The sequence below is a fragment of the Pezoporus flaviventris genome, unplaced genomic scaffold (genome assembly GCF_033815535.1).
Source record: "Pezoporus flaviventris isolate CSIRO_AGI_PZ_B2104156 unplaced genomic scaffold, CSIRO_AGI_Pfla_v1 ptg000188l, whole genome shotgun sequence".
Taxonomy (NCBI): domain Eukaryota; kingdom Metazoa; phylum Chordata; class Aves; order Psittaciformes; family Psittacidae; genus Pezoporus; species Pezoporus flaviventris.
This window is the reverse complement of record NW_026892736.1, coordinates 1,720,832-1,748,612: the sequence shown is the minus strand read 5'-3', so window position 1 is coordinate 1,748,612 and position 27,781 is coordinate 1,720,832. Positions and strand designations below refer to the sequence as shown.

Below are 27,781 nucleotides of genomic sequence, written 5' to 3'. Positions count from 1 at the left end.
ACTTCCTTTTGAAGGAAAACCATTATTCTCCATTCTACAGTTAAGAACCAGGGACTGGGGGACACAAAGGTGCAACGTCTGTGGTTGGCAAAGAAGTGTCTACCCTCCCCAGTCCTGAAATCCAAAGGGTCGGAGGCTCATGCGCAGATACCTACAAGGGGGTTTCTGCATCCAACTGCCCATCAGCTCAAGAACTTCCACGGGGTGACAATGGAAGTCAACGGGGTGACATGGAGCTGCAGGTGACTACCCAAAGCAACCATGTGGCTGCCCAGGTCTCGCCTATCTTGGATGGGAAAGGAAAACACAGGCTTTTCCTCTCCAGCTACAAGGACCCAGTACAGCAAATAGGAAGAGGGCTGGTTTCTGAGCCAGCGCTATGGCTTTTTTTGGTCAAATTCTCTCATTTCATTAATTGAGCCCAATATTTATGCATTTCCCTGCTGCAGTGCAAATATTGTTAGAACATGGGATTTCATTACTTCTCAGAAAGAGACTTTGCAAGATGCACCTGATGAGTCACCTAACGCTCCTGCCAGCTCATTTTCACTTCTTTATCCTCTAATTCCTTTTCTGTCTGCAGCATCCCTCAGGAGCTCCAGTGCTCTGGAGAGGCTTTGCCAGCTGGGGGGGCTCACTTCTGAAAGCAAAGCTCTGCTTTTGCTGGGGATTTCATTCACGCTCGCTCCGGCCACCTTGGAGCAGCAGCTGGATGCTGATCCCATTTACACACAAGTGAATCCAAAGCATCTTCAACTGGAGCACATGGAACGACTCCAGATTCGTGCCTGATTTATGGTAGATTTAGGTCTGTGATCTCTAAATATAGTGAGCCTGTACTGGGTGGGTCTCCTGTAATAGATCATCTTCCTCTGCATCAGCTTTGCTGGATAATACACATCCCTGGCAGTGTTCAAGGCCAGGTTGGACACAGGGGCTTGGAGCAAGCTGCTCTAGTGGAAGGGGTCCCTGCCCGTGGCAGGGGTTGGAGCTGCAGGAGCTTTAAGGTCCCTTCCAACCCAAACCAGGCTGGGATCCTATGATTACTGGCTCAGAGCTACAAAGGGCTTTTGCCACCATTCATATTTGTGTGCAAGAAACAGGCATTTACACCAATGAATCCCAGAGGACAAGAGTACAGGGGCATTGGAGCTCTGTTAACACATTCCACCATCCCCCCAGCAGCATTAGCAAGCAGTAATGGACAAGTTTCTCCAGCCTGCAGCCATTGCAACCTTTCACTGGGACAGAATGGGCCCTGCTTCATGGAGATGTCATCACTGAATGGTTTGGGTTGGAAAGGACCTTAAATCTCATCTAGCTCCAACCCCTGCCACGGGCAGGGACCCCTTCCACTAGAGCAGCTTGCTCCAAGCCCCTGTGTCCAACCTGGCCTTGAACACTGCCAGGGATGGGGCAGCCACAGCTTCTCTGGGCACCCTGTGCCAGCACCTCAGCACCCTCACAGTAAATACCATAAATCCTGGAATCCCAGTGCACTGGACCTCAAGGATCATCTGTTCCAACCTGTCCAGGCAAAGCAAGACCTAGACTAGATGGCCCAGCACCCTGTCCAGACCATTCTTAACAGTGTCCAGCGCTGGGGAATCCACACCTTCCCTAGGAGATTATTCCAACGGCTGATTGTTACCTTTGGTCATGGAGGAATCAGGTCCAGGACCATTTGCAAGTGCTCCCAGCACCATCCTTTCAGAAAGCTGCACTCCCCAATGAGATTTCCATCCATCCTTCCCAGGATTCTGGTTTTTCCTACAATTTTTCAAGGAAGGGATATTCACCACCTCCAGCAGAGAGCTTCTAAACCCTGGGCTCAGGAACTGAACTCATATACAGAACCATGCCACACTTAACAAGGGTATCAAACACCGCCACCATCTAAAGCAAACCAAAGCTGCAGTAAAGAGCTGGAGACTAGAGCAACTTTGGGGGAACAGATAGGATCTTTCCTTGACAAGACATTCATTAGCACTCCTTATTTAGCAGCAGAATTGCAGCTTAGAGATAGTTTTCCCAAAAAAGTATTTATTTAAGGAATCTACCCAGCCCCAATCCATTAGCTAACACCTGCCACTGCAAACACAGTACAAAGGGTACCAGTTAGCTTTAAAGCAATAACCTCCCTCTTGTTAAATACAGTAGGATTTTGGGTTTGTGGAATCAAAGGTGGGATTTTTTCCCCTTTACCCAAAGTTTCACCATGATTAGAAGTCCAAGTTAACAAATTGCTCACCCTTCTTTTATAGCAGGCTCCAACGCTGCTAAAACACGTGGCCAGCTCTCCCCTGTATGAGTGCCTTAGCTGTATCCAGGGCATTTAATACGTTGCTTAAGCTGGCCTCCACTGCTTATGGTCAGGAGAGCACCAACAGATTCACACAACCTACTTCCAGGTGTTGCCAGCAACCACCTCCCTGCAGTCAATGGGGACACAAAGGCAGATTTGATGCTGGGAATCTCAAGTAGATGCTCTGACGCATCCTTCCTTCAACTGCACATTCAAAAGGATCCGAGTCTCTTACACAATATAGTAGTAGACACTGAAATGATCTTAAATCCATGGGGGTGTGCTCTGGATATGCCATGTCAGGAGTCACTAAGTCATAGAATCAGACTGGTTTCGGTTGGAAGGGACCTTAAAGCTCATCCAGTTCCAACCCCTGCCACGGGCAGGGACACCTTCCACTGGAGCAGCTTGCTCCAAGCCTCATCCAGCCTGGCCTTAAACGCTGTCAGGGAATAACTCTATGGAGAAAATCCCTTCCTGATTAACCACACATTAAACATTAATGACAAGACACAGCTGTTCCAAAGAGCTAATGGAGAGTATATAAGCTCTATGCATAAGAGAAAACACACCAGTTTTAGCAAAGTCTAAGCGGTCTACCTGTGTCAGACTTTGCACCATCACAACAGTTTGCAGGTTTCCTCTTGTATAGACAATGCTGGAGAGGAAATACTCCAAAGAATGAGTACTTCATCCATCCAGTCAAGCATAGACAGAGGTGCACCTTAAAATCTCCACCTCCCCTTCCCACCCCATCAGGGAGGTTCTAAGCCTTTGAGACTCTACCTGTACCTGCAAAACCTTGCTTTTAATAAGGTAACAGCCTGGAGTTTGCACCCTGTCAGAAACTGCCAGTAGTTTCACACCCCAGGAGTCACAAGGTTTATTAAAGCAGAGCTCAGATTATCTATCCCACGCTGAATTCCAAATATTGGGTGTTGGGAGCAGAACGTGTGATGCAGCAAAGCTCATTCTCGAGAGCTGTTTTCATGTCTGTGGCCATTCAGAGGGAGAGCCTCCAACGGATGCACTTTCCAACAACCCCAATTGTTTAAATGATACAAAACCAGAGGAAAACAGGAAGGAAAAAGCAGCCCTTACTCCAAAGATGTAACTTACTGTGCTTGGAGAGTTCACTGAGGAGCACTTCAGAGCAGCAGCAGGGATCTGGCATCATAGAATCATAGAATAGTTAGGGTTGGAAAGGACCTTAACATCATCCAGTTCCAACCCCCATCACATCAAGTGATAGTGACGATTCTGAGTGAGTTTTAACTTCAGTCTAGCTCCCTTAGCCACATCTTTATCTCTGTTGGTGACACCCCTGTTGATGTTCCACAACACCCTGTTGGTTTTCATTGCTGCAGCTGCACACTGTTCACTCCATTGAGCTTGGTCCCCCAGGACTCTTTCCACAGACCTGCTCCCAGCCCGGCAGATCCCATAGAATCATAGAATAGTTGGGGTTGGAAAGGACCTTAAGATCATTCAGTTCCAACCCCCTGCTATGGGCAGGGACACCTTACGCTAAATCATATCACCCAAGGCATCATCCAACCTGGTCTTGAACACCACCAGGGATGGAGCATTCACAACCTCCCTGGGCAACCCATTCCAGTGCCTCACCACCCTCACAGGAAAGAATTTCCTCCTTAGATCCAATCTAAACTTCCCCTGTTTCAGTTTGAACCCGTTACCCCTTGTCCTGTCACTACAGTCCCTAATGAAGAGTCCCTCCCCACCATCCCTATAGGCCCCCTTCAGATACTGGAAGGCTGCTCTGAGGTCTCCATGCAGCCTTCTCTTCTCCAGGCTGAACAGCCCCAACTTCCTCAGCCTGTCTTCATACAGGAGGTGCTCCAGCCCCTGAGCATCCTCGTGGCCTCCTCTGGACTTGTTCCAACAGTTCCATGTCCTTTTTATGTTGAGGACCCCAGAACTGCACACAATGCTCCAGGTGAGGTCTCACAAGAGCAGAGCAGAGGGGCAGGATCACCTCCTTCGACCTGCTGGTCACGCTCCTTTGGATGCAGCCCAGGATACAGTTGGCTTTCTGGGCTGCGAGCGCACACTGCAGCCGGCTCATGTTCATTTTCTCATCAACCAACACCCCCAAGTCCTTCTCTGCTGCACTCCAGGATTGTGTTTTCCCAGGTTCAAGACCTGACACTTGTCCTTGGCTCAAATTGGATTTGGGTTAAGATGTAAAAACATCCCAAAGCATCAAGCACCCAGAGCTCGCACTGCTTTCGGCACGGATTGCGAATATACAGTTTCTTTGGATTCCAACAGGAATTTGATGAAGGTTGAAGATTTTATGTTAGAACATTTAGGAATCCCAGACTTAAGCATCACAACTCTTCCAAACAGCTCTGCAAATCCAGCTGAAAACATCTGGCCCTTCCTCAGGGCCACCAGCTTGAAGCAGAAGCACTGAGCAGCAGCTCCACCACATCCCATCAGCAGGGTTAGCTCATATCCATCTCCATTATGAGGTTAAACACACTGGAAAACTCACATGATCCCTTTTCCCAGCAGTACCATGGGACATTTCCCACTGAAACTGCTCCTTGCAGCACTTTGGGCAAGAAAGAAGAGTTTGCATCAAAAGCAGCTAGAGAAGAACAGGCATCCATGGCCTCGCCACTGAAACAGGAGGTCCATCCCAGACAAGAAGTGCTTCTCATTGATATTACATCACTGTTATTTCACTACACTTCTCAGATCCTTTAATGTTGTTAAGTTTACACTGTTACGGATGAAGATCCACCCCAGAACCTCTCAGCAGCTCACACGAAAACAAAGAAGTATTCTTAGTATTTCACTAACAGTAACCACCATTGCCAAAGCCAAGGTGCAGCCCAACAGAGCTACAATGTGTTCTGCTTCTCTCTCCACCAGGAGTGTGATTACTCCTGCTTTGTTTGGCTTTCTCCCACTTCTCTCCAGCTCCAGTCCCCAGATCTGCTTCCCAAAAGGTGATACTTAACATAGAGACAAATGCACACCCCAAGCTCCAGCCAAAGCATTTGGTTAGGGCTGAATGCTTTTAGCAAGGTTTAGAGATCTACAGTGGTGGAATCCCAAATCCTTCCACTCCACATTTAATGTCGCCTGATGTGCTTAATCCCACCTGCTAATGTATATGGAATCTGACTGTGGTGGATGGGGCTTGGAGCAACCTGCTCTAATGAAAGTGGCCCTGCCTGTGGCAGGGGGTTGGAACTGGATGAGCTTTAAGGTCCCTTCTAACCCAAGCCATTCTATGGTTCATTCTATGGAGTCTGGCTCTACTAATAAACATGGACAACAAGGTCACACAAACCATTGTCTGCCCTTGCTCCTCAGTCAGAAACTCCAACAATGAACCTTTTACAACCCTACTCCTAATAATCTTTATGTTAAAAAGGTTTCAACTCTAAGGTGATAAAGCTCAAATGCTCCAACGCATGGGATAAACCACAAAGGGTCTCCACGCATTTTCTGCCCTGCACCTAGCACTGAAATAAGGCAGCACAAGAGGCACCAGAAGCCACATCTTTCCCTGCATGCCAATGGAAAACGCATTCCTGGTCCTAAGCGTTGTTGAGTCAGAGCACCACGAGCTGCTGCCCATCTGCAGGACCATAAAACCTTCAAACAAATCCACATGTTGAAGAGCATCAGCTGAGATACCCACACAGCAGCACAGTGAGACAAGTGCCTCGGCGTTGGGAACTGCATTGTAAAGCACAAGCCATTCCAGTGCAATGCACAGATTTGCACAGCTACGAACCCAAGTGTAGGTGGAACCAGCAGCAAGTCCCGACTGATAAAAAAAGATTGCACTTAAATAACACTTTGCAGCTTTGCAGCACTCAATAAACATTAACTAATTAATCCTCACAGCACTCTACTGGGAAGACTTAAGCAGAATAAGAAGCACTCGCTGAAAAGCATCACTTGCATCAAAGGTGAAGAACTTAGATGCCATTGCATCGTTTAAAAGCACCTTAGGAAACCAGGCTCGCTGCTCCAACCAGGTTGCTCAGGACCAGCTTTGTTCCAGCTTATTTTAGCCATCCAGAGCTTGTAAATCTTATCTGATTTGTAATCTAGACGGGACTTAGATAAACTCTTAATCCTCAGATGATGGGATGAAGCAAAGCCAGTTTGTAACTGAGTAAGAGCATCAACAGTACCATCTAACCTGGTTCCTTTAAGGTGTGTTAACCTCCTATCTTAGCTCCCTGGGTGCCTTTTGTCCTCTGACAGTCTGGAAATGACACCTAAAGCATTCAACTCATCTTAGACCATCTCAGCAGCAGAAAGAAGGTCCAAGCTCAGCCCTTGGAGCAGCTACTTTCTTGCCAAGGAAAGGAAGCAGCAGGACAACCGATATACCTTCGTTTTATCGCATCTTGCAAGAGACCAGAGGGGGGGGAAAATTACAGTTTACTGCAAATGGACCTCTTCGCTCTTCATCAACACTGTTAAGAAAAGCTATTATTCTCCAAAAGGGATGCTGTTTAGACTCTGATAGAGTCATTGTTCTCTGCTGTGTCTGGGACAGCATGAGCGGCTCTTCCCGCTGCTAACATGATTGAAGGAAGAACACAGTAATAAATATATGCCCATTAAGCTGGTGAGCCTCTTTTCACTTCACTGATACTAATGGGGAAGAAATGAAACAGTTTCAAAACAGCAAGTTGCCAAAACTGCATTTGGAAAGGCTGAAGAGTGAGAAGTCACAAGTGACACACCGCGGTTCATGCTCCGCCAACGCTCGCAGGAAGGGGCTGGCTGGAGAATAGCAAATGTCTGTCTCCAAGGGACAATTTCAAGAAGCTGCATTTTCCCCTCTCACTATGGATCATTCCGTTTGGCTTTACTTGGAATTTAGGGGGTTTTTCCCCTTCTCAAACCACCCCCTTATGATGAAAGGGGGAAGCTTTCAGGGTGGAGTTTCTAAGGGCACAGAGCCAGGTAAAAGAGCTGACTTGCTCCTACTTGTTTCCTAATAAATACATATTCATCTATACGCATCATATATGCATCTTCACATGCATCTATAAGTAGACATATAGCTAAATGAACAGCCAGGTTTCCAAGGGTACATCTAGGGACCTGTGTGGGGCTAGATGACCTCCTCAAGTCCCCTCCTGCCTGAATGATCCTACAGTAGACAAAGGTGGATGGATCAAAGATCTAAATACCTGGTGTCCTTAAAATCCACAGATTAAGATGTTTAGCATTAGTTTTACAAATCCTGGATTAATTTCCTACCTCCATCACTGACTTACCTCCTGTTCAGCAGCTCAAGCTGGGGTACGTTCATGGCCCCAGCATCCCCATCCTCAGCACACGCTCCATCCCCCACGTTGTACAGACAACATAGAGCAGATAGCTTGGAATCCAGGGAGCTGTTTGAGTCAAAACTGGAGCATTTTGGGAGCGGGGGGAAGGGAGGCTCAGTTTTTATTAAGAGCAGCTCTCTGAACCAGCTGTGCCAGTGCAAGCCAGCAAGGAGGTGGGAACACATGGCCGGGAGGAGAGGAGACAGAGACATGGCAGTGCTGCCTCAGATCAGCTCACGCTGCCATGGCATCACACTTCCCCTTGCAATATTCTGGGCACAGAACAAATTTGTTCCAGTTCATATATAAAGTTCAGGGAATGATGAATTTAATAGGTACCATCTCCCTTGTGGGTGCACAGTGAAGGGCAGAGTCACCTCTGTAGGTGCTTACGTACAAGGGTTGCATTTAGTTATTTAACCGAGGTTTTAAACCTCTTCTTGGCCCCATGCTCATGAAAAACCTTGCACAGAAAAAGCATCACTCACTCTCCAGAGTCCTTGTTCAGACACTTCTGCTATTCTGTGGCTCTTTACCTCTCTCTGCTGGCAGGACCATACGGAGAAGCTGGGGTGCCAGCCGGAGATGAGGACCGAGGGACAGAAGGGAGGGAGAAGAGGATAATAAACCTTCATCACTGTATTCCTTAGACTGTATTCCACTTCTGCTTCAGACACTAGGGTTTTAGAACAGACTGATATGAACCTAGATATGGGGCAAATCAAGGAGCAGATCCTAACTTGCTCATCAGCCTGATATTGCTCCAAATATTGAACCAAATATCAGCCCAGGCAACTGCTGTTCAATGTTTGGAGCAGTATTAGGCAGTGATATTAAGCTGATAGCTCAGCAGCTATTTGTACCCCAATCTCCAAGGCTAAAATGATTCAGGGCATGTTTTGCTGGGCATGCCAGCAGTGTAGTTCAAGTATGGCAGTACTGCAGGGAATTCTAGCAAAGGAAATAAGGTATTTAGGAGGGAAGAGCAGCCTGAAGTTCATAATGGAACAATGCCAGAACTGCTACCTTGCTGCAGTCCTTCCAAGGCAGATCCTTAGCGCATGAACACTGTTGTCCACATGTTCCCCAGCCTTTAAAAGGGCTTTTCTGCCGCACTGAGCACAAAAATCACCCAGTAGAAAGCAGCTGTGTCATAAAGCAGGATTGCTTTCAATCTCCCTGTAGCTGATAGCCGCCGAGTGCTGCTTCTCATAACTTTTACCACTGCTGACATGCCAGCATCAATCTGTTCCTCCAATCTGTGCTGGTCTGTTGGACAGGTTGGGAAAGGGACTCACACACACAGAGGACACAGATGTAAGCCTCCAAATTAGCGAAAGGAGCCTGAGGATAAAGGACAAAAGCCACATCATTATGCCCCGCAGTTGGTGCAGCCTTTTAGTTTGAGGCTAAACCTCAGCACTGCCACTCCTGAGCTAAGGGAAACGTCTGCTTTTAACAAGCTGGTTCTTCCTCCTTTATCAGGCTGATATTTTACAGCCCTTGTTTTTATAGGAGAAACTATTCCCTCAAATGAAACCTTTTTACTCCAGCAGAGATTCCCTCCAGGAGGCAGTTGGGGGAATTGCCTGCCCTGTTTAGAATTGGATATGTTACAGTCTATACCTTCTGCTGCAAATTGGCTCCCAGTGCACTTGTGTGTGTCATTTTCACCTACCCACTCGCAGCTCGCACCAGCCACCGGAGCTTCGTGTAAAGGGATGGATTCTGCCAACCCTGGGAGCCACCGGTGGAAACCACCAGGTTGGAGCAGAGGTGGCCATGTTGGCACATCCCTCCCTTGCCATGGAGTGACCTGTAAGGAACGTGAGCTGAAAAGGTTGCTTAAATGTAACCAGAGACCACTTAAATGGGGAGCACAAAGTGCAAAGAATCCCAGAGTGGTTTGGGTTGGAAGGGACCTTAAAGCTCATCCACTGCCAACCCCCTGCCCCTAGCAGAAAAGCTTCTGCCTAAGAGCTCATCTCAGTCTCCCCTCTGGCAGGTTAAAGCCATTCCCCTTGGCCTGGCCCTACAGGCCCTTGGCCAAAGCCCCTCTCCAGCTTTAGGTAGGTACCCTTTAGGTGTTGTGGAGATGAAGGTATCCTTATAGGAAGGCAATAATACAATAGGAGCTGCAGAGGTGGAAAACACAAGACATAAATCATTAAAATCCCAGAACACCAGGTTGGAAGGGACCTCAAGGATCATCTTGTTCAGCCTTTCCAGGCACAGCATGACCTACACTGGATGGCCCAGCACCCTGTGCAGCCCAGTCCTAAGAGTGTCCAGCGTTGGGGGAGTCACCACTTCCCTGGGGAGATTATTCCAGTGGTTGCTCTCATTGGGAAACCTTTTCCTCTTGTGTCCAGTGGGAATCTCCCCAGCAGCAACTTGTGCTCATCACCCCTCATCTTTTCCATGGGACTCCTTGCATAAAGGGAGTCTCCATGTTCTTTGTAGCCACCCTTTAAACACCAAAACATAAATGACAACTGAACGAGTTTCTCCCATCAATCTGAATCCTACACACCTCCTTTTCTTCCCTCCCCTTCCAAGGATCCTGTTATTTTCTGGGACCAGGGATACACCCCATCAGATGACACAGTGCAGATGCTCTTACCCTCTGCAGAGGGAGCCAAATGAAGGACATCAATGGATGCGGTCACCAAACAGAACCAAAGAGCAGAAGTTTACTGAACTCACCCGTTCTCTTGAAGCCTTCCCAGCAACGTTTTGTACTTCTAAACCATTAAAAGAAACCACGGTTTCTTCCATCCAACATTTCTATGGAATTCAATCCCCTAGCACAGAGGCACAACCACCCAAAAGAAGTGATGAATGCTCCATCCCTGGCAGTGTTCAAGGCCAGGTTGGACTGGGCTTGGAGCAACCTTGCTCTACTGGAAGGGCAGGAGAGGTTGGAACTGGATGCGCTTTAAGGTCCCTTCCAACCCAAACCATTCTGTGATTCTATGAGTCTAAAACACTCCTTGAGGAGACCAAACCTCCCCAGGGCCTTCAAGGAGTTTGTTCTGCAATCATATTCTCTAATCCTGCCAAATTATCTAACCCAAGCGACCAGGAGAACAGAAATACACCCCAACTGGTGGCATTACCAAGAATATCTTCTTATTTAGAGGAAAAGAATATGAAATCCTAAGAGCCTGTCAGAGAGGAGCCCTAATTACACTGTGGGGTATTGCTGCTCCACAGAATGTTTTTGGTTGGTGGGGTTTTAATGAGGGGAATGTGAAACGCTCAACTTCAGAGCTAATAAAAACCAAGCCTGGCTCTTATATATTCAAAGGAAGAGGTGGGTAAATAAGCTAAGGGGAAGAAGTGGAGACTGGAGCATGTTTGCTTGCTCTAATATGATAAATACTCATCAAGCAGCTATTTGGCCTCTGGTTTCCTGACTACACAATACATCTGTGATAAAGCCCATGGTTTTAAAGCATCTTTCTAATGTAGGAACAAACCTTATTGTTGCCCTCAACCAAAAGCTATCAGCAGTCTAGCTGCTATTGACAGGTAAGAGATCAATTCTTCCTTTTTGCTAATGATGCCCAAGAAATAGGTTTTTACCACCTTGAGTTAATGGACATTTTCCTGAGCAGTGAAATCACTCCAGTTCAAGAGCCACTGGATGAGTGTGAGAGCCCTGGAAGAGAGGTAGGTGTTGGCAGCACTGGTGTCCATGAATCATCTCATAGAGAGTGAAATAGAGCAAAGCAGTGTCTATTCTGGAAACTGGCTTAGAGATGGTCATAGGCAACTGGAGCAAAGCACAATTATGGGCTCTTCAGAGTGGTTTTTCTCGAGATGATGATGGCTCTTCTGTTTTTACTCCTTTAGATAGTCCATAATTGTCCCATCTCAGCTCATTCTGTAAAACCTGCTTGGAAAATGCAGTAGAGAAAGACTTGCTCAACAAGAACCCTGTCAAAGAGAGAAGTGTGGAGGAGATACTTGACGTTACATAGCTTTAGGCTTTTACATTTTCCATTTTTCATGTGGCAAAGCCATTTCAGCAAGCGATAGGGATAGTGCTGAGCTGCTGTTATGCTTCCAGCTCCTGCCTGCCATCCTTCAGGAGAACCATGAATTTCTGAATGAGGGAGGGGGGGGGGAAAGGGAGTTTGAACACTGTCAAATGTGCTGTGGCACAAAAGTGGATCAGTCAGGAGATTAGTGAAACAACTCTGTCAAAACAACTTGTCTCAAAGCTGATATCTGGGGGGAGTGTTGGGTTCTTAGGAAGCTAATGCATTAAAACTCTAACCCAAACTGTTAGTTTTAAAGGCTTCCAAGGTGCTTGTGGTTTCGAGTCGGATTCTGAAACCTAAAAGACCATTCAGGCAACTCTTCTACGCACGTGCCATACCCAGTCCGTGCCTGAGGAACCTGTTACATGGGTAGCAACTGCGTCTCTAAGTGGCTCTGGCAACCAAACCTGAATCTGCTTTGAAACAAAGACAATGAAGTTGAGTGCTTCTATCTTGAACGTTATAGAATCAGACTGGTTTGGGTTGGAAGGGAGCTTAAAGCTCCTCCAGCTCCAACGCCTGCCACGGGCAGGGACCCCTTCCACTAGAGCAGCTTGCTCCAAGCCCCTGTGTCCAACCTGCCCTTGAACACTGCCAGGGATGGGGCAGCCACAGCTTCTCTGGGCACCCTGGGCCAGCGCCTCAGCACCCTCCCAGGGAAGAGCTTCTGCCTAAGAGCTCATCTCAGTCTCCCCTCGGGCAGGTTAAAGCCATTCCCCTTGGCCTGGCCCTACAGGCCCTTGGCCAAAGCCCCTCTCTACAGAACTGTATTCTACCCAGAAGAAACATGGATTCCACTGTGTGACTACAAAATCAGTTCTTTGGGTCATTTTAGCTTCCTGTTGTGACCCATTTGATTTCAGAGCCAGCCAGATCTGCAGATCCCAACACTCAAAGCCATTAAGTAATCCCATCAAGTTCTACCCAGCCTTTCTGATGGGCAAGAGCAGCGAATTATCCTCTCTCAGATACAATCGTGTCACCACATCAGCTGAGCCAAGGCACTGCTCCAGCAGACACTTGCCCACAGTGGCCATGCGGTGATTAACTCTGTTCACAGTCAAAGAGGGGTAAAAGAAAGGAAAAGATCAGTCAAAAATCAAACTACCTCTCATCCTCAGGTCTCCTGCCAGCATGTGGCATCTCCATCAGTGCGTCAGAGGTGTGTGTGACACTCAGTTATCAGCTCCATCAAACATCAGACGCCTCAGCCTTTTATTCCAACATCAACCCATGCACGTGAGCCACAAAGTGGGCACCTCTCCAGAGCTGCAGTGAATCCCTTCCTTGAGTTAGCACTAGAACAACTGCAAACTGTCAATGCCTTGTAGCAGAGTCCATCCTGGAGAGAGTGGTGCAGGGAAGGGCCATTAAAATGGTAAAAGTTAGCTTGAGGACAGTAAAAACTGTGTTCTCCAAGTGTCTTTGGTTCAGCGGTAGAAATTTGGGGTGGCATCTATGCAAGTGAGATGCCTCCCCTCCCCAAAGCCATCAGCTGGCACATTGGATGTTCTTAAAATGATTAAGGAGACACTTAGAGCTGTATGTATCTGGCACACTCCTATTTAATTCAGCAGTGGCAAGCTTGCCAGGTACCCAGATCTCCCCACATTCTCTGCCTTCCCCTCTGCTCCTGCAACAACGGATGCTCAGAGCGCAGGATCCAGCCCTACGCTTCCCATGCAGAGACAGCAACCACAGCCCTGTTGCCATCAGATTTACTGTTAGGTCTTCCTCTCGGGGAAGGAAAGGAGAGGATCTGGCTGATCAACACCAGAAGTACCCAACGCCTGATGTCACCACAGACTTAGCATTAGATGAAACCCCATTGTCATGCAACTCATCCGGACTTTATAGTTCTTGGGTAGAAATGGTCATTGGCAAAGCTGAAAGTTCAGGCCTGTAGGGACAGGCCAAGGGGAATGGCTTGAACCTGCCCGAGGGGAGACTGAGATGAGCTCTTAGGCAGAAGCTCTTCCCTGGGAGGGTGCTGAGGCGCTGGCACAGGGTGCCCAGAGAAGCTGTGGCTGCCCCATCCCTGGCAGTGTTCAAGGCCAGGTTGGACACAGGGGCTTGGAGCAAGCTGCTCTAGTGGAAGGGGTCCCTGCCCATGGCAGGGGTTGGAGCTGGAGGAGCTTGAAGGTCCCTTCCAACACAAACCAGTCTGACTCTATTATTTCTTCTCCCCTCCTCTGCTCCAAACCTTCCCTGCACACTCAGAACCCTCCAGCTTGCATAACAAAGTTCACCTCCTGCACACGTGGTCATGACTAAGGGAAACCAGGCACAAAACACTTGGGTTTGCTCTCTCAGTGCAGCTCTGACTGAACTCTGGCTATATCCTGGGGGTGTCACTATGCAAACCCAAAATATAGGTCAGAAGTCTGTGTGGTTTGCCACAGCAAATGACTTGTGTTACATCTGCCTGGAGGCAGATGAGATCTGAGTCACTGCTGCTGCAGCATTCTCTGCTCTTCTCTCAACCCCAGCTCCTTTTTGCTTACCATCAGATTAGGGTTGAAAGCATCCACTGATATCAAAAGACCGGGAGAGCAATGCCTCGTACTGCACACCACGCAGGGAGGGGATATTTCATGTTGATGCTTTGTTGAAGCCATGCCTCTTGCCCAACCCAGCACCTACCACACAAGCAGCCACTTTCTGAACTGAATGCCACTTTCAGTTCATTCACCTGCTCTACTTGTCTTTCCTAAGAAGGAATTATCACACCTGAACAGTGGAACAAAATAGAAGAGGTTCTTTGACCAACAGGGCATGGGGGAAGAGCTCTCTACCATCTCCATCACTGCTTATGCAGGGGGTACACTGGTCCTTTGGCACGGCTGCTTCTTTCATCTCCTGAGGCAAGCCTGACAATCGAGTCAGGCTGCTCTTTATATGACATTAAACAAGACAGGACTGAAGTCTCTTGGATGTCCACACACCACAAAAGAGCCCCATCAAGTCAGGTGGTCAGATAAGGAGTAGAGTTTGAGGTAAGGCCCACAGGAAGGTCAAGATCCTTGTTTCAAAAAGCAGCCTCTGCAACAGTCATTTCTGCCTCCACAAGTTTTCTGTGTTCATAGATAGATAGATACCAGACAAAAGTCCATGGAACAGGACTGACAGGGCCTTGGAGATGTCACCAGCCCACCCCTCTGTCCCAAAGCAGAATCAAGTGCTACCAAAAGTGACACTTTACCCATCAGTGGGGTATCCACAACATCCTTCAGCTTCCCAAGGGCAGGAACACCACGCAGCAAAAAGTACCACTGCAAGTGGTACAGTCCACAACCCGAGGGCTTCCAGAGGGTTATACACAGCCCAAACAACATTTATTTCCATCAAGAAATGGCAACGAGAACCAATGGGAACACAGTAGGAGATGGGGCTGATGCCTCACAGCTGCTGGTACCAGAACCTGCAGGACAGCAAGGTTCCCTTCAGCTGAAAGGAGCAAACCCGTGGGTCTGTAGGGAAACCCTTTGCTATCTCTGCTGCTCAGCAACATTTAGAACACAGGAACTTCAGAACAACCCAAATTCACTATAACAAATGGGCAGCTGAGCTGCAGGGGACCAGAAGCAACACTGAACAAGTCAACAATCGACCAAGCATAGAAGAGAAGGGATTTTACCAGTAGAAGCATCCAAAAAGCCCTGCAGTGATGCAGGCACAGCCCGAAATGTCACCTCATCCTCCCCTGCTTTACAGCACAGAGAGAAGCAGGGGTTTAACAAAGGCTTTTTCCTCTTACCTCCTTGTTGGTGACTCCGGGGGGCAAAGTCCCATGTTTGTAATCCTCCAACAACTGCACAGCTTCCTTCAGGCGACTCTGCAAAGGAAAGAGCAGCACATCTGCAATGCCTGGCCTGCACTGAATGGTTTTACTGGGGCAATGGATTTAAGTCATAGAATTAGGTGTTCCTTAGTGGAAACCTTATGATGGGCCCTTTTAACCATAAAATATAGAAGGATGTGTGGATTTGCTGGCTGGCACAGTCCTGCTGTTCTGTATCTAACTGCAGGAGAGCTATAGAGGGAGAAATAAAAGAGAAAAGAGAAAAACCTCCCCCTTGCATTGCATCTATGGAACTCATCATAAAAACCTGAGGGTTTGCAGCGTGGTACCAGAGCTCTGATAAACCCTGGAGATGAAAGTTCTCACTTCAAGGTAGAAAACAATGAAGATGAGCAATAGATAATTCTTCCCTGGGAGGGTGCTGAGGCGCTGGCACAGGGTGCCCAGAGAAGCTGTGGCTGCCCCATCCCTGGCAGTGTTCAAGGCCAGGTTGGACCCAGGGGCTTGGAGCAAGCTGCTCTAGTGGAAGGGGTCCCTGCCCGTGGCACGGGTTGGGACTGGATGAGCTTTAAGGTCCCTTCCAATCCAAACCAGTCTGGGATGCTATGAAGAGCAGCTCCACTGGAGCTACCATACATCAGCTCGCAAGGCAGTGTAACAGCACCCTTTGTAACTGCACACTGAAGTTAATTTATCTGAAGCCCCATGGTATTTTCACACACTTCAGATGGATCTCAGAGTCCCACTGACCTGTCTTACTGTTTAAAGTGCCTGTTCCTCACTCATTCAGACAGGGGTTCACAACCGGTGACATCCTCTCTAAGAACACCAACGTCAGTTGTTGCTGCAGTTAGAGTTAGAATGGGGCTAGCACCACCAAGTCGCACACATACACAAGTAAACCAAGATTTTCCTCACATTGTGATAAAATAGAAGAATGAACGCATTCCATGTGTTCAAGGGATCACAGGGGCATTGAGCCGTGCTACCAGCCTGTCAAAATCATCAATGCACTCCCAAAACAGTTATCCATATATATAGAAACATAAAGAAGTGTTCTGGGGTAGAAGAGTAGCTTATGAACGCAGAATGCTTTCAAGAACTAGATATAACTTCCAGCAATACATACATTGTGTGTAGATAGACACTATATTATATATAACACATACTATAGAGTGTATATTATAGAATCCCAGCCTGGTTTGTGTTGGAAGGGACCTTAAATCCCATCCAGCTCCAACCCCTGCCATGGGCAGGGACCCCTTCCACTAGAGCAGCTTGCTCCAAGCCCCTGTGTCCAACCTGGCCTCGAACACTGCCAGGGATGAGGCAGCCACAGCTTCTCTGGGCACCCTGTGCCAGCGCCTCAGCACCCTCACAGGGAAGAGCTTCTGCCTAAGAGCTCAGCTCCGTCTCCCCTCGGGCAGGTTAAAGCCACATAAATACACACATGTGAGGTCGTGGAGACCTCATAGCAGCCTTCCAGTATCTGAAGGGGGCCTATAGGGATGCTGGGGAGGGACTCTTCATTAGGGACTGCAGTGACAGGACATGGGGTAACAGATTCAAACAAACAGGGGAGGTTTAGATTGGATCTAAGGAGGAAATTCTTTCCTGTGAGGGTGGTGAGGCACTGGAATGGGTTGCCCAGGGAGGTTGTGAATGCTCCATCCCTGGCGCTGTTCAAGTCCAGGTTGGACAGAGCCTTGGGTGCCATGGTTTAGTGTGAGGTGTCCCTGCCCATGGCAGGCGGGTTGGAACTGGATAATCTTAAGGTCCTTTCCAACCCTAACTATTCTATGATTCTATTGATTCTATGATACATTCTACATGAGATAAATGTATTTCTTGAAATCAATTAAAAATTACTAAAACAAACCACAGGGCAGAAGTAGAGAGGTACAAATTAGAGAGAGATTAACCTAACATAAAGAGGAAGAAGTCAGGATGCAAACAGCAGCTTCAGGGGGGTTAAATCCACTTATCCAAGCCTGCAGGAAGCACCAGATCACGGCTCCCAAATATCTGAAGCCAAACAAATCACTCAGCTAACCATGTTCAAAAGCCTCCCGCGGGTTATCTGTCATCCAGATGAGTAACATCGGCTTTGGTTTGATTCGCTGCACTAGCTCTGCTGTTGTGGCAGCTTTGCTGGTGTTAATCCTGGAGGACATCCCATAAACACAGAGTATTTTGTCTCAAATCACCCCCAGCGTGATGGTGGCTCATCTAAACCCTGTGCTTGCAGTGTGACCGTGTTGAGGCACTGCCAGCTCTGCTCTCACATCCCTCCTGTATACAAGGCAAAGCATCCCGAGCTCATTAGGAGCTCGCATCCATGGGATCGGTGGCAGGGGAACTACTTTCCCCCCTGCCTTTCATGCCAACATCAAAGAGTACTTTGTTGTTTCCTTGGAAGCGCCAGCACTTACGCCAACCTGAAAGCAGCAATTAATGAATGACTATTGTCCTGACAACATTCAACACATCAGACATATGGAAGAGTGGCAATTCCTGCACGGAGCGAGCGGGTTGGGAGCGGAGCCACTGCCTTGACGCTGGCTCAGCTCACACCAGCAGCACCACGCTATTTCCAGCCCTGGTATTTTATAGGTTTTATTCTTGCAGCAATTAGCACCTCCTGAGCACAAGTGGAGTCTGTACAAAGCCACCACACAGGGCTCAGCAGCAGATAGGAATGACCCCTGCAAACTACTGCAGTCTTGGCACAGCCTGGGCTCAGAGATGGGGCTTGCTCGGGTTGGGTGCTGATGCTGAGGTCAGCGGTACCAACCAAAGCTCACAATCCTATGTCACTCGTAACAAGTGATATAGCTCTGGTTTCTGCCCTGTTTCTGGGTGTATTGGCCTGAAACTTGCTCCCTCTTTGACTCAGACTGACCCGTGTACACTGACCCCAATGTAAAAACATGGAGCTGCTGGAACGAGTGCAGAGGAGACCACAGAGATGCTGCGAGGGCTGGAGCAGCTCTGCTCTGGAGCCAGGCTGAGAGAGCTGGGCTGGGGCAGCCTGGACAAGAGAAGGCTCCTGAAGGGGAGACCTGAGAGCAGCTCCAGTGCCTGAAGGGGCTGCAGGAAAGCTGGAGAGGGGCTTGGGACAAGGGATGTAGGGACAGCCCAAGGGGAATGGCTTGAACCTGCCGAGGGGAGACTGAGATGAGCTCTTAGGCAGAAGCTCTTCCCTGGGAGGGTGCTGAGGCGCTGGCACAGGGTGCCCAGAGAAGCTGTGGCTGCCCCATCCCTGGCAGTGTTCAAGGCCAGGTTGGACACAGGAGCTTGGAGCAAGCTGCTCTAGTGGAAGGGGTCCCTGCCCGGGGCAGGGGTTGGAGCTGCATGAGCTTGAAGGTCCTTTCCATCCCAAACCATTCTGTGAATCTACATGGCAAGAAAAATCAGTGTCTTAACTCTAAGCCCCCTTCACTTATGCACACAAATGCTAAATTTGTCTTAAAATTTAAACTTATCTTAATAAAAAATCATATGCAAGTGATAGAGGGAATACATGAATCGTTTCCTGGAAGGAGCCTACACTGTTTAGGAGCACAAGTATTCTTGTTCTGAGTACTTCAATGGATAAGGCCAGTCACTGGCCATACTTTTCCTCGTCTATCAAACACCCCAGACAGAGAAATGAGTCCTTACTTTAGCCAAGTCTTCCTGACACTGGACAAAAAGCAAGAGTTATGAATGAGGATGGTGCTGCAGCACTGGTGACACACTGTTTCCTCCAGAAGGGCTGAGGATCTCATACAGAAGCAATGCTGACCTTAAGAAATGGGCACATGGGATGAAATCCAATGGCACGGACACATGGCCATGCTCTTCTGGGCAAGACCCTCAGGGCTCTGTAGCTGCAATGACCAGCTACATGAACGACCAGTTGATCACTGGAAAGCTGTAAGCACTGCAGATCTGAGAAACAAAGGGGATTTTTAGGCTGGTTCGGGCATTCCCAACCTGTGAGGAATCACAGAATCACCCAGGCTGGAAAAGCCCTTTAAGCTCACCCAGTCCAACCATTCCCAGCACTGCCAAGGCCACCACTGACCCATGGCACTGAGGCCTCTGCTCCACGCTGTGTGAGCACTTGCAGGGACGGTGACTGCAGCCCTGCCCTGGGCAGCCTGTTCCAATGCCTGAGCACCCTCTGGGGCAGGAATTGGTCCTCAGCTCCATCTAAACCTGCCCTGGGGCAGCTTGAGGCCGGTTCCTCTTGTCCCATCCCTTGTTCCTTGGCAGCAGAGCCCAGCCCCTCCTGGCTCCATCCTCCTCTCAGGCACTTGTAGGGAGCCATCAGGTCCCCCCTGAGCCTTCTCTTCTCCACACTGAACCCCCCAGCTCCCTCAGCCCTTCCCCATCACACTTGGGCTCCAGGCCCTGCACCAGCTCCAGTGCCCTTCTCTGGCCCTGCTCCAGCACCTCAAGGTCTCTCTTGGAGTGAGGGGCCCAGAGCTGAGCACAGGATTCGAGGTGCAGCCAAAAAAGCAATCACACAAGATCACAACAGGACGTGAGCCTCTTGAAGCTCCTCTTGGCAGCTCCTTGCCCTCGTGGCTGCTTAAAAACATCCTATTAGGACTACCCAGCACGATACATGTATATACACCTATAATTGTATGATACTGTGGATATCATACATAGTGTGGCTATCATATACACATATCATACCAGGTATAATATTGTGGTGAAAAACTGGACGGCCGAACAACAGATCCAGGGAAGACAATCCCTTCTTGCCTCCCAAGCTAGCAAAGAAGCCAGGAATGCCAGCCCAACGTTCTGGAGAGCCATTTGTGCTCATTACTGGCCTCGTGGTTTTGTGACTGAGATTACCTCCACTGTGTGCCTTGCAAATGATCTGCACAGAACAGCATGTAGCTCTGAATGAAAAACTGGAAGGAAGAGATGAATGGGTCTGTGTTCTATTTTTTCCCCCTTCTCTTGAGGAAATCTTAGGAGTTACTATAACAACCCTGGCCAGATCCCATCTTGTTGAGTATGGTAACAAACAGAAAACAAAAAAGGCTGATTTTGCTTTTCAAAATCCCAGTCTTCATGAATTTCCTCTTTCAGCTCCGTGGGGAGAGAAGGGAAGTTTCCCAAAGAAAGGAGTCCTAAACCAGCGCTGCCGATGGGTCCCGAGGTGGACAAAAGAGTGGCACAGAAAGCAAAGTGTTAATGCAAGGATCGCATTAAGAAGATGCTTTTCACATGGCTTGGAAGCAGGCAGGTAGCTTTAGTGGATAACCCCCAGCCTCAACATTCCTTAGGGAAAAGTGCCTTGTTTTCCTTCTGGAAAAGCCCAAAAGAACAGGGAATTACAGCTCCCAACACCAACCAGAGCTCCCCTCCTTTGCTTTCAGCACGACGCGGCATTATTGCGCTAGTGCTCATGTCTAAGATTCCACTTCATTTCCATTTTAACAGGGGAAAAGATGTCTCTCTGCAAGGTTGTGCTACTGTTTCAATATTTATTGCTGCTTGATTTCTCTCCTGCTGCCTGTAGGAAGAAGTGTCACCAGAGTTTTTACAGCATCACCTAAAAAAAAGATGCAGCCACAGCTTTCCCTCGTAGATATCATTTCCTTCATACCCCTCTTCTCATCAAAACTAGAGCACTTCTCGTGGTGGGTGATGGGGTCTCAGCTCTCATAATAGGGTGCTAGACAGACCATCTGCACCCGGAGGATGTTCTTACAAACCTAAGCCCAGAAGCAGTGCCAGGGATCTACTATGCTCAGGGATTCAGAAGCACAAACTTCCACCCTTGGTGCTCCACCACAGCAGCTCAAGCCGTGTCCACTTGGGAAATGCTACCCACCAACAACAGGTCTTAGGAAAGGGGTTCAATCCTTGCCTTGGGCTGAACACGGCTGGAAAATACAGAATCATGGAATGGTTTGGGTTGGAAGGGACCTTAAAGCTCATCCACTTCCAACCCCCTGCTATGGGCAGGGATGCTCACACTAGACCATGTCACCCAAGGCTCTGTCCAACCTGGCCTTGAACACTGATAGGGATGGAGCATTCACAACTTCCTTGGGCAACCTGTTCCAGCACCTCAGCACCCTCACAGGGGAGAACTTCTACCTTATATCAAACCTAAATCCCCTCTGTTTCAGTTTGAACACATCACCCCTTGTTCTATCACTATAGTCCCTGATGAAAAGTCCCTCTCTGGTACCATTGTAGGCCCAAAACCACCCAGCTTTTGAACCACAGCTCAGTTCACTAAGCCCATGAGAAGCATGCAAAGGGCTACCGCTGATCCATGACCATGGGCTTTATGGTTACAGCCAAAACACAGCACCTGACTCAGTTTGAATGCTGCAGCTTAGATCTAACCTGTAGGTTTTAGTTCAAAGAGCTGATGTAACCTGCTCTGCACTCATCCGGGCCACCAGGCATTGACTCAGAAGGTCACTGCCTAGAGCACGCTTGCGGGACTACGTCAGCAGAATGGAGAATTTCAGTCTTTGTAGGAAGAGTTGCTAAAGAATTGTATTCAGAGGAGTTTGGTTTGGCCAGCCAAAGAAAGGGGATAAAGAACAAGACCAGAGATCACAGAATCATGGAATTGTTGGGGTTGGAAGGGACCTTAAAGCTCCTCCAGCTCCAACCCCTGCCATGGGCAGGGACCCCTTCCACTAGAGCACCTTGCTCCAAGCCCCTGGGTCCAACCTGGCCTTGAACACTGCCAGGGATGGGGCAGCCACAGCTTCTCTGGGCACCCTGTGCCAGCGCCTCAGCACCCTCCCAGGGAAGAGCTTCTGCCTAAGAGCTCATCCCAGCCTCTCCTCTGGCAGGTTCAAGCCACTCCCCCTTGTCCTACCCCACATCACACCGAGCTGATGGCCACCTCCAAGAACCCTTTGTCACCACCCCAAATCCCTCACGGCCATCACTCCGGCACCCTGGTGGGACGGGAGGACAACTGCAGACAACTGTCCCTACGTACAAGCATCAGACACCTCCATCCAGCACGTGAACTCTCGCACTGATTTTCCACCTTGTCCTCCGTGCTCAAGGGCACACTGTTTCTGTCTGAAAGATCTGTGCCTTGTCTTCTCTTGGATCCCAACTGATGCCTACACATGGCTTCGAGCTGCCTCCAGAAACCCATATGTGCACATACAGACCGTAATAACAGTCATTATGCCAGTAGCACTACAACATTACTGTTACAGAATCAACACAAAGACAGAGTCAAGTTTTGCACTCGAGGCTTTTAAGAGAAAACCCACTGATGGGACAGGGCACGCTGGGACAGTTGGCATCTCCCTCTGCTCTTATGGAGCTTGTATTGGGGTTGCAAGGCTGCGTTACCCCTGTGATGCTCAACTCTGCGACTGCAAGTTTCACTGATTTCAGGTTCAGACCAATGATGACTTACTGGCATGTGAACCAAAGCAAGAGTCTTCTGGCCACCAGCACCACGAATGCAATGTGGGGCACCAAAATCCAGCTGTGCTCTGCCATCAGCAACTCAACCATCCCTGATTTCGTCTCGCTGCTCCATAGATGATACATACGGCAGACTTGACTCCAGCTGGCCCTATTGTATTGGATCTACAGTGACAGACAACAGGAGCCAGAAACTTTTTGTTCAAGTAGAGCCAGCAGATGTGACACTGAATAAACACAGACAGACAATCTGCTGAGTAAGAAGGTATCGTTCATATAAATAACATACATCTAATCCTGCTTCCATTTTAAACCCAAATATGGGAATGCAAGATGCTCCGTGCTCTGCAGACTTCGGCTTTGAACAATGAGATGAAGCAGAAGCAGATAACACATGGCCCCTCTGAGCTCACTTGAATCCTCATTCCACTTTGGCTCTCAATTATTAGCAGCCCCACAGCTTTCTCCATGAAGAGCTTCCCAACGAGCATTAACAGTCTGGCCAGGCTCGTGTCAGATGGGAGACATTAGGCTTATCAAAATAGCTGCTGGACCACACTGCTTCTCCCAATGGATCTTAATTACAGAGCAATTAAAAGCATTATCCCAATCATTTCAAGCTCACGCTGTTCGAAAACAGGCATTACATCCGCTGAGGGGTTCCTCATGGTCTCAGTGACAGGGCTCATTGGGTTTGTCCTCTGGGATGACACTTTTCCTGCTTATTGGGAGAAGGCTGCACATTTGCTGCTGCCAAAGATGATTTCATCGGGAGCCAGTTATGATATGAATTAGCACACGAGGAAACCTCCTCTTCGGAGGTGACATGCACCAATGACACGAGGTCCATGTCTTCTTTCAGTATCAGATGCACTCAGAAAGCAAGTAAAATTAGTAGGTAAGCTTGATATAGATAATTATACCTACACTAAAGATAAAACTGGAGCAACTGCCTTCCAACTGCCTCTGCCCTGTAAGCATGGAATGGTTTGGGTTGGAAAGGACCTTAAAGCTCATCTAGTTCCAACCCCCTGCCATGGTCACGGACATGAGGATGTATCCCTAAGGACATGTGCCCTTGAATATTAATGCTCAAGAACGTTTAATAGACAAGGAAGTTTTTGATGGTGTTAAGGATTTGCCTTATTGAAAGAGGAATGACTAAGAGAGGACTGTCACTGAGGCTCGTTATGCTCCCTATCACTGTGCCTGGTTTCCCCCACTCAGAGGGATCACTTCATCCTTCCTCCAAATACAGCCACCAGTAGGATGTAATGACGTAACACACAGCAATTAAAATAGGATGGAGAAAACCCCCATATTATAACATTACGCATGGGATTAACCTCCATTCTCATTAGAAACTCATTTATTTGCTTTTTTTCCCCCATTTGCTAGTGAGCTCCTCCAAGACAAACAGTGATTTATTTGTTCCCTGAGAACCCCGGGCCTGGAAGATGCAGCCATCTGTCAGAGGGAAGGAGCTCTCCACAAACTGCTGCTTCCTCATCAAACCCTTCGTGGAGTTTTAATTTGCCACCTCAATTAGCAAAGGAAACCAAACAGCTTTTAGTTATCATGGAAGGGTTTGTGTTGGAAGGGACCTTAAAGCTCCTCCAGTTCCAACCCCTGCCATGGGCAGGGACCCCTTCCACTGGAGCAGCTTGCTCCAAGCCCCTGTGTCCAACCTGGCCTTGAGCACTGCCAGGGATGGGGCAGCCACAGCTTCTCTGGGCACCCTGTGCCAGCGCCTCAGCACCCTCACAGGGAAGAGCTTCTGCCTTTCATCTAACCCGAGCTTCCCCTGTTTCAGTTTGAACCCATCACCCCTTGTCCTATCACTACAGTCCCTAATGAAGAGTCCATCCCCATCACCCTTGTAGTCCCCTTCAGACACTGGAAGCTGCTCTGAGGTCTCCCACAGCTTCTCTTCTCCAGGCTGAACAGCCCCAGTGTTCTCAGCCAGTCTCCATACACACATATATACACACACGACACATTTTAAAGTACAAGACCTACAGATCCTGTCAGGATCTAAAGTACACGTTTTCACCACCATCACAGTGCAGAAGGAACTGGCCTCAGCTGACCATCAGCTACAACGAGTGGTTCAGCTCCCTGTGCTCCAAGAATTGCTTGCACATTTATTTTCATCTCACACAACCCCACCTCAAAAGGAACCAAAATAAAATGCAGCAAAGGAAAAGGAAAAAGGAATTCCCCTTCACTGGAAGCAAAATCCAGAGTTTCCTGGCTAACAGCAGAACTGAAGATCACCGGTTGAAATACTTCTTCTAAAGGATTCCCCACAACTGCTTTGTGAGAGCAGGGAAACGCAATAAAGCTGGACAGAACATAAATGGGCCAGAAACCCCAAAAGCCTGTTACAAACAGGGTAATAACTAAGGAAAAACTACACCACCTCACTCAGATAAGGTCTTCTTGAGTACAGGCACAGAAAAACTGCAGTGTGGACCCTCTCCCTTCATGAGAATTACTATTTACTCCCTCATCTACTCACCTGCATTTTATTCCATAAAGACTGTAGGAATTTTCCTTCTAAGAAGACTAAATCCCTGGCAAATCTGACTGAAACCAGTGGAGGGTCTCACTGGTTACTGGAGGGAGAGGGGAGCCTGACTGGTGTGTGGATTCCCTGATGTCTAATCTAAAGCAGGTCTGGGCTACGGATTGAACAGAGCTCAGTTGGGCAATCAATCAGCTGTGAGACACAAATCCACTGGAAACCTGGCTTCATTACTCCTGCTCTTCACAGAAGAGATTGTTTCCAATCTAAACCTGTCTAATAAACAGGGCTTTCAGACAACAAGGTGCATATACATTACCTCGGTCACAAAGAGGGTGCGCGGATCGATGATGTCCAAGAAGTGCCTGAATCTGCCATAAAATGAAGTCTGGAAAACAAGGGAAAGAACAAAACGTGTTCAGTTAGAAACAAGTGAAGAGAAAGGTTTTATTTCCTCCTAAATAGCAACGAAAAAGATGTACAATAGAAGCTGTACATCCCAGCTGTAATTTGGGGTAGGAAGTAAAAAGGAAAAGATGATGCCTTGGACCCTGCTAATAGCAGCGTTGCTACTAACAGGGTACTAATATAGATATTATAATAAAGGGATACTATCAAGCTGCTAAAACCCTTTCCTTTTTCACACCAAATACAATGTTGTCTGCTACCCCATGGGGCTCTTGGGAGATGCCAGAGGCCACAAAACCCAAGGCACAGCTCCAGACCTCTAAGTCAATAGGATTGCCACCCTTCAATGTCTTTAAGCCTGTCCCCATGCTGCTTGTCCTCATTCCCCCTAACACCCATCTCACAGGGTCCCTGATCTGGGGGGAGGAAGACTGGTGGGAAGAAACCCCTCCACCTGTACACCACTGGAACAAAGGTTTCTGAAATCAGATTTTCAAATGGCCTAAAAAGAAGAGCTTAAAGTCCCAACAAGGGAATAAATGGTTTAAAGCCATTCCCCTTGGCCTGGCCCTACATCCCTTGTCCCAAGCCCCTCTCCAGCTTTCCTGCAGCCCCTTCAGGCACTGGAGCTGCTCTCAGGTCTCCCCTTCAGGAGCCTTCTCTTGTCCAGGCTGCCCCAGCCCAGCTCTCTCAGCCTGGCTCCAGAGCAGAGCTGCTCCAGCCCTCGCAGCATCTCCATGGCCTCCTCTGGCCTCGCTCCAACAGCTCCACGTCCCTCTTGTGCTGCTGCCCCAGAGCTGGATCAGGACTGCAGGGGGGGTCTCCCCAGAGCACAGCAGAGGGGCAGGATCCCCTCCCTGAGCTGCTGCTCACGCTCTGGGGGTGCACCCAGCACACGGGAGGGTTCTGGGCTCAAGCGCTCACTGAAGCTGGGTCATGGGGAGCTTCTCATTGACCAACACCCCCAGGCCCTCCTCAGGGCTGCTCCATCCCACCTCTCACTCAGACACCAGTCTGGATTCCTCCACCTGGACGCAGATGTCGGCCAAGTGCCAGCGCTGCCCCACCACAGCCTGAACCCTCATCTGGACACCAGCAATGCCAAACAGACCAGGGCAGCCTGGTCCAGCAGCTCCTCTATCCCTCCCATGGCTTCTCCCCTGCAGCCCATTGCGGATACAGGAAGAACACTGCTCATGGATGGACCTCCACGTACTCTCTCCTACTGAGCCCTCTTTGCCCTGGGTGCTCTGCAGCCACGTGCAGCAAACCCTTTTGTGTTCGTAATGCAGAAATGTGCTATAAATAAAGGAGCAGAACATGCATACAGCAGCGAGAATGGCATTTAATCACAGCCTGGCATCAGTTCATCAAACATGCTGGTTCTTCTCCACTGAGCCATCAAGAGGAATACCAATAACGCTGCCTACTTCTTCAGGCAGAACTGCCTCTGTAACAGCAGCTCCCAGGACCTCACATTCCAACACCCCATGCTCAGCTCCTCACAGAACTCTCTGCTGTTGTTTTGCCATGTTCTCCACTAAAAAGAGCAAAGAAAACCCCACAGTTGAACAAACCAGCTTCAGAAATGAAGCCCCGTGGGTTTTAATTAGCATCGGTTTCATGAGCACCAGTTCTGGTACTTTCCAGCTTTTGTGGGCTTGATGCTCTGCTGCCTTCCATTGCTTTTCAGTCTAAAACCCTCTGCAGATGCCACTGTCCTCCACATGACTGCTGCCAGTGGTGCAGGCAGTGCCATGACTAAGCCATGAGTCACTTGGGCCCTCCTCACGTTATCCCGAGCTCCCACGTTCCATCATCCCTCTCCCACTGCCCATCCTTCTGTGCTTGCTCAATGCCAAACAGCACAGGGAATTCAGAGCAGTTTAAGTACGGGGCTTAAATGAGAACACAGAAGGGTTGAGGCTG

At 48.7% G+C, this 27,781-nt stretch overlaps 1 protein-coding gene across 3 annotated transcripts in view; it reads right to left on the bottom strand.

The window, feature by feature from the left end:
* SFXN5 (sideroflexin 5) overlaps window positions 1-27,781 on the bottom strand; it is a 99,062-nt gene that overhangs the window by 62,343 nt on the left and 8,938 nt on the right. For 2 of the 3 annotated variants that reach the window (XM_061440983.1, XM_061440984.1), the window contains exons 2-3: window positions 25,764-25,832; window positions 15,448-15,525 (exon numbers count right to left, since the gene is read on the bottom strand). In XM_061440983.1, the coding sequence (XP_061296967.1) occupies window positions 15,448-15,525; window positions 25,764-25,832 (147 nt within the window). The remainder of the gene's footprint in view (window positions 1-15,447; window positions 15,526-25,763; window positions 25,833-27,781) is intronic. The other variant, XM_061440985.1, reaches the window with a different exon arrangement.